Here is a 12,914-nt window from a genome sequence, read left to right as displayed (position 1 = left end):
ACTAGTTGTGATATTATGGTGCAGTCTGCTAATCATTACCATTGGGGGAATCTGGGCAAAGTTTCTCTCTGTATACAAGGGATCTCTCTGTATTAGTTCTTATAACTTTATATTACAGTTATACCAAGAAAAATTTCAATTAAAAAAGACACTGACTTTTATTTACCTTTTGTGTCTTCATTAAAAATCTAAATAACTTTCAACATGGTTTTGTTTCATACATATTATTATAGTATTTTGAGTCTTCCAGTGAATTTCCAAGTTAAAACAATTAATGAGTCTGTTCCTGGGCACCCATGACACCTACCTCAATGTACCTTGTTTGATGCTGCATTTATTTTTCTCCCTTACCCAACGATGACCTTTGCGAATGCAGAGATTTGGGTCTTTCTGTGTTTCTATTGTTTATAATGTGCTTTGTGCTATATATGTGTGCTCTGTGCTAAGTTGCTTCAGTTGTGTCAAACTCTTTGTGACCCTGTGAACTATAGCCTGCCCATGGGATTTTCCAGGCAAGAATACTGGAGTGGGTGGCCATTTCCTTCTCCAGGGAACATCCCTTAAATTATTGCCATTAAAAGGCTGCTTAAGCTGGAACTCTGCACAGGGAGAGAAAGTAAAAAATTACTGTTTTCATTAAAGAATTAATTGAAATGTCCCTTAAAAGTATCAATTCTTCTTTTTTTAGTATAAATTCTTGTTGGTGTTTAACTTAATTATAAATAAAAGTTAGTCATATCTGATCTGTGTTGATTATTTACTTTGAGAAAACACTAACTCACTTTTTCAGTTTCAACAGAGCTTTCTTCACTTCCTTGTTCCTCAGGGTGTAGACCACAGGGTTCAGAAGGGGCGTCAGCACAGTGTAGAAAACAGTCACAACCCTGTCCATAGCCTCCTTGGAGCCTGGTCTCAGGTAAATGAAAGCATAGGGAACAAAGAAACAAAGAACCACAATGCAGTGGGAGGCACAGGTCTGGAAGGCTCTCCCTCTCCCTGCCGAGGTGCGGATCTTCAGGATGGAACGGACGATGGACACGTAGGACAGCACAATAAGAAGAAAGCAGCCCAAGGCCACCAACCTAATGTTGACAAAGATCACCATCTCCACGGTGGACGTATCTGCACAGGCCAGTTTGAGGATAGACGGTGCGTCACAGATGTAATGCTGGATCTGGTTGGGTCCACAGAAGGGCAAATGGAATGTCGGTGTGGTCTGGGCAGCAGAGTGCAGAGAGCCACTGAGCCATGTGGTTGTGGCCATGATGGCACACGTCCTCCCACTCATCATGCTGGCGTACCTGAGTGGGTAACTGATGGCCAGGAAGTGGTCATAGGACATGACGGTGTAGAGGAAGCACTCGGTGCTGCCCAGAAAGTCAAAGGAGTAGAACTGGGCCACGCAGCTGGAAAAGGAGATAGGACTGCCTTCAGGTGACACCAGGGTCATCAGCATTTTCAGCATAGTGACCGTGGAGTACCACATGTCAATGAAGGGCAGGTTGCTCAGGAAGTAGTACATGGGGGTGTGCAGGTGGGGATTCGATATAATCACTAGCATGATGAGATTTCCCACCACAGTGAGGACATAGATCACCAGGAAGATTCCAAAGAGGACCGTGTCCAGCTCTGGTGGGTGGGGAAGGCCCGAGAGGACGAACGTCATCACTAGGCTCGCATTTGTCATGTCTCCTCTGTATGGTACTCTGTTCCTACAGGAAGGACAGCAAATCCAACACTGACATATTTCATATAAGAACATATTTCAGTATGAAATATACCAACTGCATCTTAGCTTATAGAGAAAACAATGGATAAATTTATCTGTTACAAAGATAGCAGATAGCATGTTTGCTTCATCATGGGGCTCTGAGGAGGAATGGTTGTTTCTCTATTGCAGAACCTAAATCACCCAATAGAAAAGAAACAGCGAAATTAAAAAGAGGACTAAATTTATATGAAATCAGCTAAATAGAAAAGAGGAGTAAATTTTATAGTGTTTTTTCTGTGGAATTAGGAAAGATATACCCAAACTAGCTACTTTTCAGAGTTGATAGCTACTCTAAGAATAAAGCCTCTCTCTCTTTCTCTTTTTCTTTTTCACTTTCTGTTTTTCTCTAACATACATGCCTATACAGACACCATAGAGACAGACAGAAATATATGCCACATACACACATACTTCCAAACATACAGATTTTGTCTTTTGATCATCAGAGGGTTTCCACAATAAATATAAGCTGCCATATGACCCAGCAATCCCACTCCTGGGCATACACACCGAGGAAACCAGATCTGAAAGAGACACGTGCTCCCCAATGTTCATCGCAGCACTGTTTATAATTGCCAGGACATGGAAGCAACCTAGATGCTCATCAGCAGATGAATGGATAAGGAAGCTATGGTACATATACACAATGGAATATTGCTCAGCCATTAAAAAGATTTCATTTGAATCAGTTCTAATGAGATGGATGAAACTGGAGCCCATTATACAGAGTGAAGTAAGCCAGAAAGATAAAGACCAATACAGTATACTAATGCATATATATGGAATTTAAAAAGATGGTAACGATAACCCAATATGCAAAACATAAAAAGAGAACAGACTTTGGGACTCAGTGGGAGAAGGCGAGGGTGGGATGTTCTGAGAGAACAGCATTGAAACAAGTATACTATCAAGGGTGAAACAGATCACCAGCCCAGGCTGGATGCATGAGACAAGTGCTCAGGGCTGGTGCACTGGGAAGACCCAGAGGGATGGGATGGGGAACACATGTAAATCCATGGCTGATTCATGTCAAGGTATGGCAAAAGCCACTATAATATTGTAAAGTAATTAGCCTCCAACTAATAAAAATAAATGAAAAAAAAATACAGTAAAAAAAAAAAAAAAAGATCCTAAAGATTTCCCCGGTGGCTCAGTCAGTAAAGAATCTGCCTGAAATGCAAGAGACGCGGGGCTTGATCTCTAGGTCAGGAAGATCCCCTGGAGAAGTACATGGCAACCCACTTTATTATACTTAGCTGGAGAATCCCATGGCCCGAGGAGCCTGGCGGGCTACAGTCCATGGGGTCGCAAAGAGTCAGACACGACTGCAGCAACTGAGCACACAAAGAGACCTTCATCCTTGATTGTGGAGAGAAAACTGCCTTCCTAAAGCTCTCTGGTCAGCCGTAGATGTGTCAAGTCAGGAGCCCAATACTGGTCCAGCATTAGTTGCAGCCAGATTCCTCCATCCCACCCTAGACCATGGTCTCTTGTTTCTAAGTGAAATCTGGCACCAAACTTAGGCACTGGTGGTCAGAATATCACTGCTTTCCTCAACTCCTCTTATACAATGTTTATTTGTATTTATAAATTTTTATTTTATCTCCTTTCCCTCCAGGATTTTAAGCAGTTAATCATCTTCCTTAAAAAGTGGATCAACGCCAGCCAGGTTGGATGCATGAGACAAGTGCTCAGGGCTGGTGCACTGGGAAGACCCAGAGGGATGGGATGGGTAGGGAGGTGGGAGGGAGGATCAAGATGGGGAACACATGTAAATCCATGGCTGATTCAATGCAATGTATGGCAAAAACCACTACAATATTGTAAAGTAATTAGCCTCCAACTAATAAAAATAAATGAAAAAAAAATGTGTGATCAAATCATCTCACAATGTATTTAGAGATGGCCATGAAGGGTTCAATCTACTTAAATAGTAATGAATAGAACTAAACTGTATCTATGGGAATTGAGTCCTAAGACTGAATATTTATATTTGCTATAAAACAAATACAAATGTGCTTTTAAAAGTAAAGGATAATAGGTAGCCTGAAATCATTTTTTTTTTTGGGGGGGGGGGATTTCTATTATTCCAGGACTCATACTGTAAGTATTTTTATTTTGTTTTATTTTGTTTGAGTGATCTGAGTGAACAATTACATATTCAAAGAGAAAAGGAATGAAATGAAGAGAAATTTGGTTGGACACCTGGACCCCTGTAAGAGAAGAGGAACATTTCTCCTTGAATTTTGAAGATGCAAATGCCACAGAGTCATATCAGCAACACACTTCTATTCTGGAGCATGTGATAAAATCGGAGTTTTTCTTTTGTTTAAAATGTAGAGTTGAAAAGCTATGGTGCATGGAGGAAGAACTTTATTGACTTGTAATTTTATGGAATTTCATATTGTCTTTTTTATAAAATGACACAAAGGTGGTTCCATAAGCCATGACAAAAGCAATATCTGCTTATGCTGAAGATGTAAAACAAAATTATGACCATAAACACATTGTAATCACCCCAAAATTCCAAGCAATGAAAAACACTAAGATTTTGCTACTTACCAATCTTACAACTAGGATTTGGACCATTAAGTAAAATTCAAAATTTAAAGAAACTGTCCATCTTTGATGAGTAAAGTGCTTCTTTTTCCCCTCATAGACAAAACCACTAGAGGAAAAGCTAGAGAAACATTGATTTTAAATAATATAACTTTAGATTGCTTTGATATCTCAAGAGATATTGTTTTGGCTCTTGAATCCTCGTGGATGAGAATGTTCCATATTGTGATAAATAATTAGCTTTTTTTCCCAAATGCCTTTCTTTGCATTTGATGGGCCATCATTCCATAAGACTTTTTACTTAGCCCAAAATTAAATTCCAAGTTAAATACCTATGACACTCTTGGTTAAAAAATTCCTTGTGCTGGGAATGATTTGGTTTTATGGTATTGGGTTTTGTTTTCTTTGATTTCTTCTTTAAATTCAAGGTGAAAAATGTGGGCTTTAAACCCCACAAGAATAATTCTCTGGTGAAGTTCATCGTCTCTTTGATGACTCTTGCACTGTCTGGTGATCAGGGCCATCATAAGGAGAAGTTCTGGGGCTTCTTTGCTCTGGGAATGATTTGAGACTTACTTCTAGATAAACAGCTTGCTAATTAAGCTTCTTCCCTTTGGGGCTTAGCAGACTGCAGTTTCCTTGTCAAGAACGGTTGATCTCTCACCATCCATTGGTGATGGTCTGATTCAGAGACTTTCTCTCTTTTCAGAGATTTCTGCCTTTATATTTTTAATCCTTTTGTTGTTGTTGTTCAGTTGCTCAGTCATGTCGGACTCTTTGTGACCCCATTCCTGTAGCATGTCAAGTTTCCCTGTTCTTCACCATTTCCTGGACTTGCTCAAACTCATGTCAATTGAGTTGGTGATGCCATCCAACCATTTCATCCTCTGTCATCCCCTCCTCCTCCTGCCTTCAGTCTTTTCCAGCATCAGGGTCTTTTCCAGTGAGTCAACTCTTCACATCAGGTGACCAAAGAATTGGAGCTCCAGGTTCAGCATCAGACCTTCCAATGAATATGCAGGGTTGATTTCCTTTAGAATTACCTGGTTGTATCTCCTTGAAGTCCAAGGGACTCTCAAGAGTCTTCTCCAATACCACAGGTCAAAAGCATCAATTCTTCAGCGTTCAGCCTTCTTTCTGGCCCAACTCTCACATCCATACATGACTATCGGAAAAACCATAGCTTTGAATAAATGGACATTTGTCAGCAAAGTAATGTCATTACTTTTCAATATATAGACAATTTACCCTTTCAAATTATGTAATTATATATTTATTTACATGAAAACAGAAACATGAATGAAATAATTGGGATAGAGAGCAACCATATACACAATTTAAATATATATTCTCATGAAAGTTGAAGATATATGGAAGTTGAATCTGAACGAACTCCAACAATATTTCTCAGCTCCTAAATCTGTGTTGCAATGACCGGTATTGCAAAAAAAATAATAAAGCAGTGTAAATCTTTGCTGTATTTAAAACTTTAGTATAGCACATAGCATAAAATTTTACTTAAAACACAAGTGCACACACCCACATGCACACACCAATTCTTAAAATCTTATTCCATAAACATCAAAAACAAGAAATAACTTGATTAAAAAGAGGGTAAAGGTCTCATATGGACAGTCTACAAAGAAAACACAACAAGCATATAAAAAGATGGTCAATATCAATAATCATTAGGGAAATTCAAATCAAATTCACCATGAGATATCACCTCACAACCAAAGGAAAAAAGAAAAGAAATGTGGAGGAACTGGAACCATTATGCATTGTTGGTGGGAATTCTAAAATAGTGTATCCACAATGGAAAAAACAGTATGGGGATTCTTCCAAAAATTTAAAAATAAAATTACTCTATGATTCAGCAATTTTACTTCTGAGTATACACCTAAAAGGATCCTGAATGTTCATATTTATAGAATGTTAACAGCAGCATTATTCAAAATAGGTAGCAGGTGGAAGCTATTCAAGTGTACATTGATGATGAATGGATAGTCAAAATGTGATGTATACATACATGGAACATTATGCACACTTTAAAAGGGAAAGGAATTGACACAGATGGATGCTTCTAGATGGGTGAAACTTGAGGAGATTGTGTTAAGTGATTTAAGAAGTCACAAAAGACAAATAATGTAGGAATCAAATTATATGAAGTTTTTAGAGTAGTGAAATGATAGAAAAAGAAGGAAGAATTGTGGTTGCCAGGGGCTGGGGAAGGGGGAAATAGATGAATATAAGTTAAAGGATATAGAGTTTCCTTTTGCTATATGAAAAAGTTGCAAAGTTCGGTTGCTCAATAGCATGAATATAGTTAACACTATTGAACTGTGTACTGAAAATGGTTAAGATGGTAAATTTAAGCGTTGTATTGCTTTTCCACTATTTAAAATGAGGCTCATTTGTTATGGACATGTACACACTGCTCTATTTAAAATGGATAATCTACTGCATGGCACAGGGAACTCTGCTCAAAGTGATGTGGTAGCCTGCATGGGAGGGGAATTTGGGGGAGAGTGGATACATGTATATGTGTGGCTGAGTCCCTTCGCTGTTCACTGAAACTAGCACAACATTGTTAATCAGCTATAATCCAATATAAAATAATAAGTAAAAAGAAGCCTCCTTCTCTGGTTCTCACATATCCTGAGATTTTTGAGTTTGCTAGTTCTCTTCTTTTTCTTATAACTTCATCTACTCTTGAACCCACTCAAATTACTGTTAAATTGTTGAATACCTCAGTTTGCTGTGGGCAGAGAAGAGTCAGAAATGCAGTCTTAGGTAGGCTTCAGGGGGTCTGCCTGGAGTTATCATTTGTGTCCTTACTCCTTACCAGACAGTGTGCAATTCAGTTGCTTTACATGTTATATCTCATTTATCTACAAACAATGCTGAGATTACTTTACAGAAGGTGAAACATGGCTTAGGGATATTGGGTAGATTTCTGTAAATTACAGTTTGTGCATAGAATTGGGATTCCGTCTCAAATCTTCATGCAGCTCTACTCAATATAGCAGTTTTGCCAAAATTTTGAAAATAAACATACACACACCAAAACATCTTACCTCAGCTTTTTTTTCTTTCAATATCTCTGACATATGAGTGTTAGTTACTCAGTCTTTTCTGACTCTTCAATCTCATGGACTGTAGCCTGCTAGTCTCCTCTGTCCATGGAATTCTTCAGGCAAGAATACTGGAGTGGATTTCCATTCTCTTCTCCAGATGTATGAGAGTATTCCCATATTATTTCTTATTCCTATCTTCAAACCCTGCAAACACCCCTCCTGTTGTTATCCCTTCTTTTTCTTCTACAAGTAAACTTACAAGTAAACAATTAAACTTCTACAAGTTACTTCATGTCTTTTCTACTTTTTATTTATTTATCCTTCCTAACCCTAACTCTGAACACTTTTATAGACCAAGATCAATTCAATGGTGTTTATTTCTTAATCAAAATCATGTTTATCATCTTTTTTTATTTATACAACCTGTAAAGGTTTTTCAAGTAGGTCGTCATGCTTCAAAGTATTAAAGATAATCAAAGATAAATAGGATGGTAGAATTATTAACATTTTTTACAATATTTTTTAATAATTTAGGGTATTTATACATTGAGGGCAGGAGGAGAAGGGGACGACAGAGGATGAGATGGTTGGATGGCATCACCGACTCAATGGACCTGATTTTCGGTAAACTCCGGGAGTTGGTGATGGACAGGGAGGCCTGGCGTGCTGCGGTTCATGGGGTTGCAAAGAGTAGGACCCGACTGAGTGACTGATAGATTTATTTGGCTGTGCTGGGTCTTCATGGCTGCTCCAGCTTTTCTCTAATCATGGCTAGCAGGGGCTACTCTCTAATTGCAGTGATCAGGCTTCTCAAGACGGTGGCTTCCCTTGTTGCAGAGCATGAGCTCTAGGGAATGCGGACTTGAGTAGCTGTGATGCACAGGCTCAGTGGTTGTGACCTCCGGTCTCAAGAGCACTGACACAGTAGCTATGGTGCACCGGCTTGGTTGCCTCACCCCACATGGAATCAGTGGACCAGGGATCCAACCTTGTGTCTCCTGCATTGGCAGGCAGATTCTTTACCACTGAGCTACTAGGGAAGCCCTAGAACTATCAACTTTTATATCTTTTCTAGAGGCTTCCCTGGTGGTTCAGAGGGTAAAGCATCTGCTTGCAATGCAGGAGACCTGGGTACGATCCCTGGGTCAGAAGGATCCCCTGGAGAAGGAAATGGCAACCCACTCCAGTGTTCTTGCCTGGAGAATCCCATGGATGGAGGATCCTGGTAGGCTACAGCCCACAGGGTCGCAAACAGTTGGACACAACTGAGAGACCTCACTTCACTTCACTTCATGAGGGAAGTCCTAGAATTATCAACTTTTACATCTTTTTAGCCTTAGTGAGATGTGCAACAAAAATAATGTTTACTTTTTAAATAGAAATTCTAGATATACTTGGAATAATGTAACTACCTCAATGCTCTTTAAACCCTGAAATCTGATGATCAGAAACTTTAGGGGCAAAAGTTCTAAAGAGAACAAATTCCAGTTCCTTCGGAGTGAACTCCATGATTTTGGGCAAATAAAGTTCTTGGATCCTAACTTTCCTTATCTGTAGAAGACTTCATGAGAGTTTTAAAGGGTTTAAATAAGACTGTCAAGTACTCTTTTCCTTTCAGATAGAATTTTAAGCAGAGGGGTTATAATTAACCACTCTGCCCTCCTTAAACTTTCTGACTCTTGGAAAATAATTAATGCCCTGCCTGATATGATTGGGACTCAGTATTTATGCAAATAAATGGATCCATGTATACATAAATAAGCAAGCTAATGAATGGGTTCAATGATGACTTTGAAATCTATCCCCTCAAATATTTATTGAGTATTCTAGGCATTTAGACATTTGAACAGATATCAAGTACTAAAAGACACACACTTCAAGTTCCAGCTAAAAGTTTTTTTTGACTTATCAGCGTGTTTCCTACCACTTCTCTCCTAACAACAGGCCTTTATCTCCCCTACACTTTGGATAACTTTCAGTCTCTATCCCATTGCACCCTGTATCCTGGCCACAGAGGCGGGCAGGTGATTCTGCCAAGGAAATTGGATTTGAATCTGGAGCTGAGGTTCCCAGAAACAATGGGCAGCTGAGGCTGAATCAACTTACAGCAGGGCCCTGAAGATGTGCCACAAGTTCTTACTGCTGAGGAGCTGCCCTAGTTCCTAGCCTTCCATGAGCCTAGTTTTTCAACAATTTCATTAATTTTCTGAGCTAACCCAGTTACTAGTCCTTGCAATAAATCAATCTTATTGACACAAGTAGTAAAACAATTGTTTGATTAAAACAACACATACACATGAAAAATAGTAAATATATAAATGTACCTATAAATATGTGATATATGTGCCAAATGAATTTTTAAATTATAATATCATTCCACTGAAGTATATTTTGTAAAGATTATCGTAAAATATTTCCTGTTTAATCAGTTTCCTCCTCTCTCTCTTTCTGTCTCATTGCTAACTAAAGGCTAATTATATTAATTAAGCTCCCTGGTTTAATAAGGTCCCTGACTTCTGTGATTAGTACCCAAAGGAAGACCAAGGTTACTAAAGTTTGTTTGGGCATCATTGCAGTTCCTAGAGTCAGAGAGGAAATTACTATAAGAGAGAAAACACACTGAGATTTTTGACATTCTATTTGAAAGTAATCAGAAAAGAGCACTCTGGAGGTCTACCAGCAGACTGCAAAAGCTGATGGGAATTCAGCAGGACAGGGCGGCTTCCTTCTCCTGCAGAAGGAGAGAAAAGCAACATTCAACTCAATAGCACCAGCCAGTTATGTTGCCTTGTAAGTGCCCAAATTTTATCCTTCATTTAAAAAAACAATAATTTGACTCTCACCCTCTCCTTCTCATTGTAATCACCAATGTAAAAGTAAAGTAAAAATAAAAATAGAGCTTGAACTAGTTAGGGTAGAATTCATGGGTTGATCTATGATTTGAAGACCTCGCTGTGTTGGAAAAGTTAAGACAAGTTGAAAAAGATATGAGAAATATTTAAAAGATGAAAATTGGAAAGGAGCCTCTACTATGCCTACCCCTGGGCTGTCTGCTGCCATAAAGTTGTTGCTTAGCTGCTCTGTCGTGTCTGACTGTTTGCGACCCCATGGACTGTAGCCCTCTAGGCTCCTCTGTCCATGGGATTCCCAGGCAAGAATACGTGAGTGGGTTGCCATTTCCTTCTTCAGGGGATCTCCTCAATCCAGGGATGGAACTCACTTCTCCTGAACTGCAGGCAGATTCCACACCACTGAGTCACTGGGGAAGCACTTAGTAGACCCACAATATTCTTGGCAGAATTTCTAATTCTCATTTTCAACATCATCTTTATATTTAAACAGAGATGGTGGTGGTTGTTGTTCAGTTGCTAAGTCCTGTCAGACTCTTTTGCCATCGCATGGACTGCAACATTCTTGGTTCCTCTATTTTCCACTAACTCCCAGAGTTTGCTCAAATCCAAGCCTATTGAGTTGGTCATGCTATCTAACGATCTCATACTTTGCCCACCCCGTTATCCTTTTGCCTTCAATCTTTCCCAGCATCAGGGTCTTTTCCAAGGAGTCAGCTCTTCATTCAGGTGCCAAAGAATTGGACCTTCAGATTAGCAACAGTCCTTCCAATGAATATTCAGGGTTGATTTCCTTTAAGAGTGAATGGTGATGAATGTATAGGTATTGTGTCTGTCACAGTCAGCCTCCACAGTCATGCTTTCTGCTCTTTTTTCTCCCCTAGACCTTCCTCCCAGGAACATGAGGAACCACACAGAGCTGAATGAGTTCATCCTACTGGGAATACCTCAGACAGAGGGACTGGAGACTGTGCTCCTTGTCATCTTCTCATTTATTTACCCCTTGACCCTGCTGGGAAATTTGCTCATCCTTCTAGCAATTGTCTCCTCCTCGACCCTTCACACTCCCATGTACTTCTTCTTGGGACTCCTATCGATTTTGGACATGCTGTTCCCCTCTGTCACCTGTCCCAAGATGCTATTCTATCTCTCTGGCCAGAGCCGAGCCATATCTTACAAGGGATGTGCTGTTCAGCTCTTCTTCTATCATTTCCTGGGTTCTACGGAAGGCTGCCTCTATTCTGTGATGGCTTATGATCGTTTTGTTGCCATCTGTCACCCACTGAGGTATATGCTCATCATGAGACCTGGAGTCTGTGTTGGTTTGGTCGTGGCAGCCTGGTTGCTAAGTTATCTTCATGCCTCCGTCCTGGTAGCCTTTGTCTTTCAGCTACCCTACTGTGGCCCCAATCGGGTGGACCACTTCTTCTGTGACATTCCTGCTGTCTTACCCCTGGCTTGTGCTGACAGCTCCCTGGCCCGGAGAGTGAGTTCCACTAATGTTGGCTTTCTGGTTTTAATGTTTTGGTTGTGTGTTTGTGTCTCCTACACACGCATTGGGATTGCCATTTTGAGGATCCGTTCAGCAGAGGGCAGGCAGAAAGCTTTCTCTACCTGCAGTGCCCACCTCACTGCCATTCTTTGTGCCTTTGGACCTGTAATCATTGTCTATCTGCAGCCCACACCCAACCCCTTGCTAGGTGTCACAGTGCAAATATTAAATAATACTGTCTCACCCATGCTGAACTCTTTAATCTATTCCTTAAGGAACAAGGAAGTGAAAAGATCCCTAAAAATGGTTTTCTACAATGTAGTATTTACTGCTCTGAAATAAATTGTGAATTTTGTAAAGGATTTTCGAAACTTCTTGTCTTTTAACATCATTCTCTATTTCTTTTTCTTTTTTAAAACAGTTTTTATTGGAATATAGTTGCTTTACAATGTGTTAATTTCTTCTGCACCGTAAAGTGAATCAGCCGTACCCAACCATATATCCCTTCTTTTTATTTCCTTCCCATTTATGCCACCACAGAGCATTGAGTCGAGTTGCCTGTGCTACCCAGGAGATTCTCATTAGTTATCTACCTTATGTATAGTATCAATAGTGTATATATGTCAGCCCCAATCTCCTAATTCATTCCCCTGCTTTCAGGCTCAATAGCCATACTTCTATTCTCTGTGTCTCTATTTCTGTTTTGCAAATAAGATCGTCCATTTCTTCCTTTTTGTTTTGTTTTTTTTTTAACTTTTATTTTGTATTGTTAACTGGAGCATAGCCGGTTAGAAATGGTGTGACAGTTTCAGGTAAACAGCAAAGGGACTCAGCCGTGCATATACATGTATCATTCTCCTCTAAACTTCCCTTCCTTTTAAATGAATAAACAGATAATAGAAAATCCTTTCTCTACAGTGTTAAATTCTGTTTACCCAATAAGACTTTCTATCATTGTGTGTAAACCATAGAGTCCCAACAGTAACTCCATAACTAATACTATCCTCAGTACCTTAATCCTAGGAAAGAAGTCCAAGAGGCATACCAAAGAGCTAGAGACAGATTTCTTGTCCTTACAATGGGCAGCCTGTGTTTCCTGGCTGCTCATAGTGAGAAACTGTGGCTATCCAAGAAGAAGGATCTTTAACAGCCCTCTCTGTGCCAAA

The 12,914-nt window shown here is 39.7% G+C and overlaps 2 protein-coding genes across 2 annotated transcripts; one reads left to right on the top strand and one right to left on the bottom strand.

The window, feature by feature from the left end:
• Window positions 1-778: 778 nt before the first annotated feature.
• On the bottom strand, window positions 779-1,687 carry LOC122431459 (olfactory receptor 10G9-like). The gene has a single exon (XM_043452789.1). The coding sequence runs from the start codon at window positions 1,685-1,687 to the stop codon at window positions 779-781; it is 909 nt and encodes a 302-aa protein (XP_043308724.1).
• A 9,470-nt stretch (window positions 1,688-11,157) lies between these two features.
• On the top strand, window positions 11,158-12,090 carry LOC122431387 (olfactory receptor 148-like). Its single transcript, XM_043452687.1, has one exon. It carries the CDS (start codon window positions 11,158-11,160, stop codon window positions 12,088-12,090), a length of 933 nt encoding a protein of 310 aa, XP_043308622.1.
• Window positions 12,091-12,914: the final 824 nt, after the last annotated feature.

This window comes from Cervus canadensis, chromosome 29 (assembly GCF_019320065.1).
Source record: "Cervus canadensis isolate Bull #8, Minnesota chromosome 29, ASM1932006v1, whole genome shotgun sequence".
NCBI classification, from domain to species: Eukaryota; Metazoa; Chordata; class Mammalia; order Artiodactyla; family Cervidae; genus Cervus; species Cervus canadensis.
This window is presented reverse-complemented; position numbering and strand designations above follow the sequence as displayed.

What these genes read in the sequence shown, in the direction of transcription:
- LOC122431459 (XM_043452789.1), bottom strand. Translation starts at nt 1,687, where the DNA reads ATGACAAATGCGAGCCTAGTGATGACGTTCGTCCTCTCGGGCCTTCCC.
- LOC122431387 (XM_043452687.1), top strand. Translation starts at nt 11,158, where the DNA reads ATGAGGAACCACACAGAGCTGAATGAGTTCATCCTACTGGGAATACCT.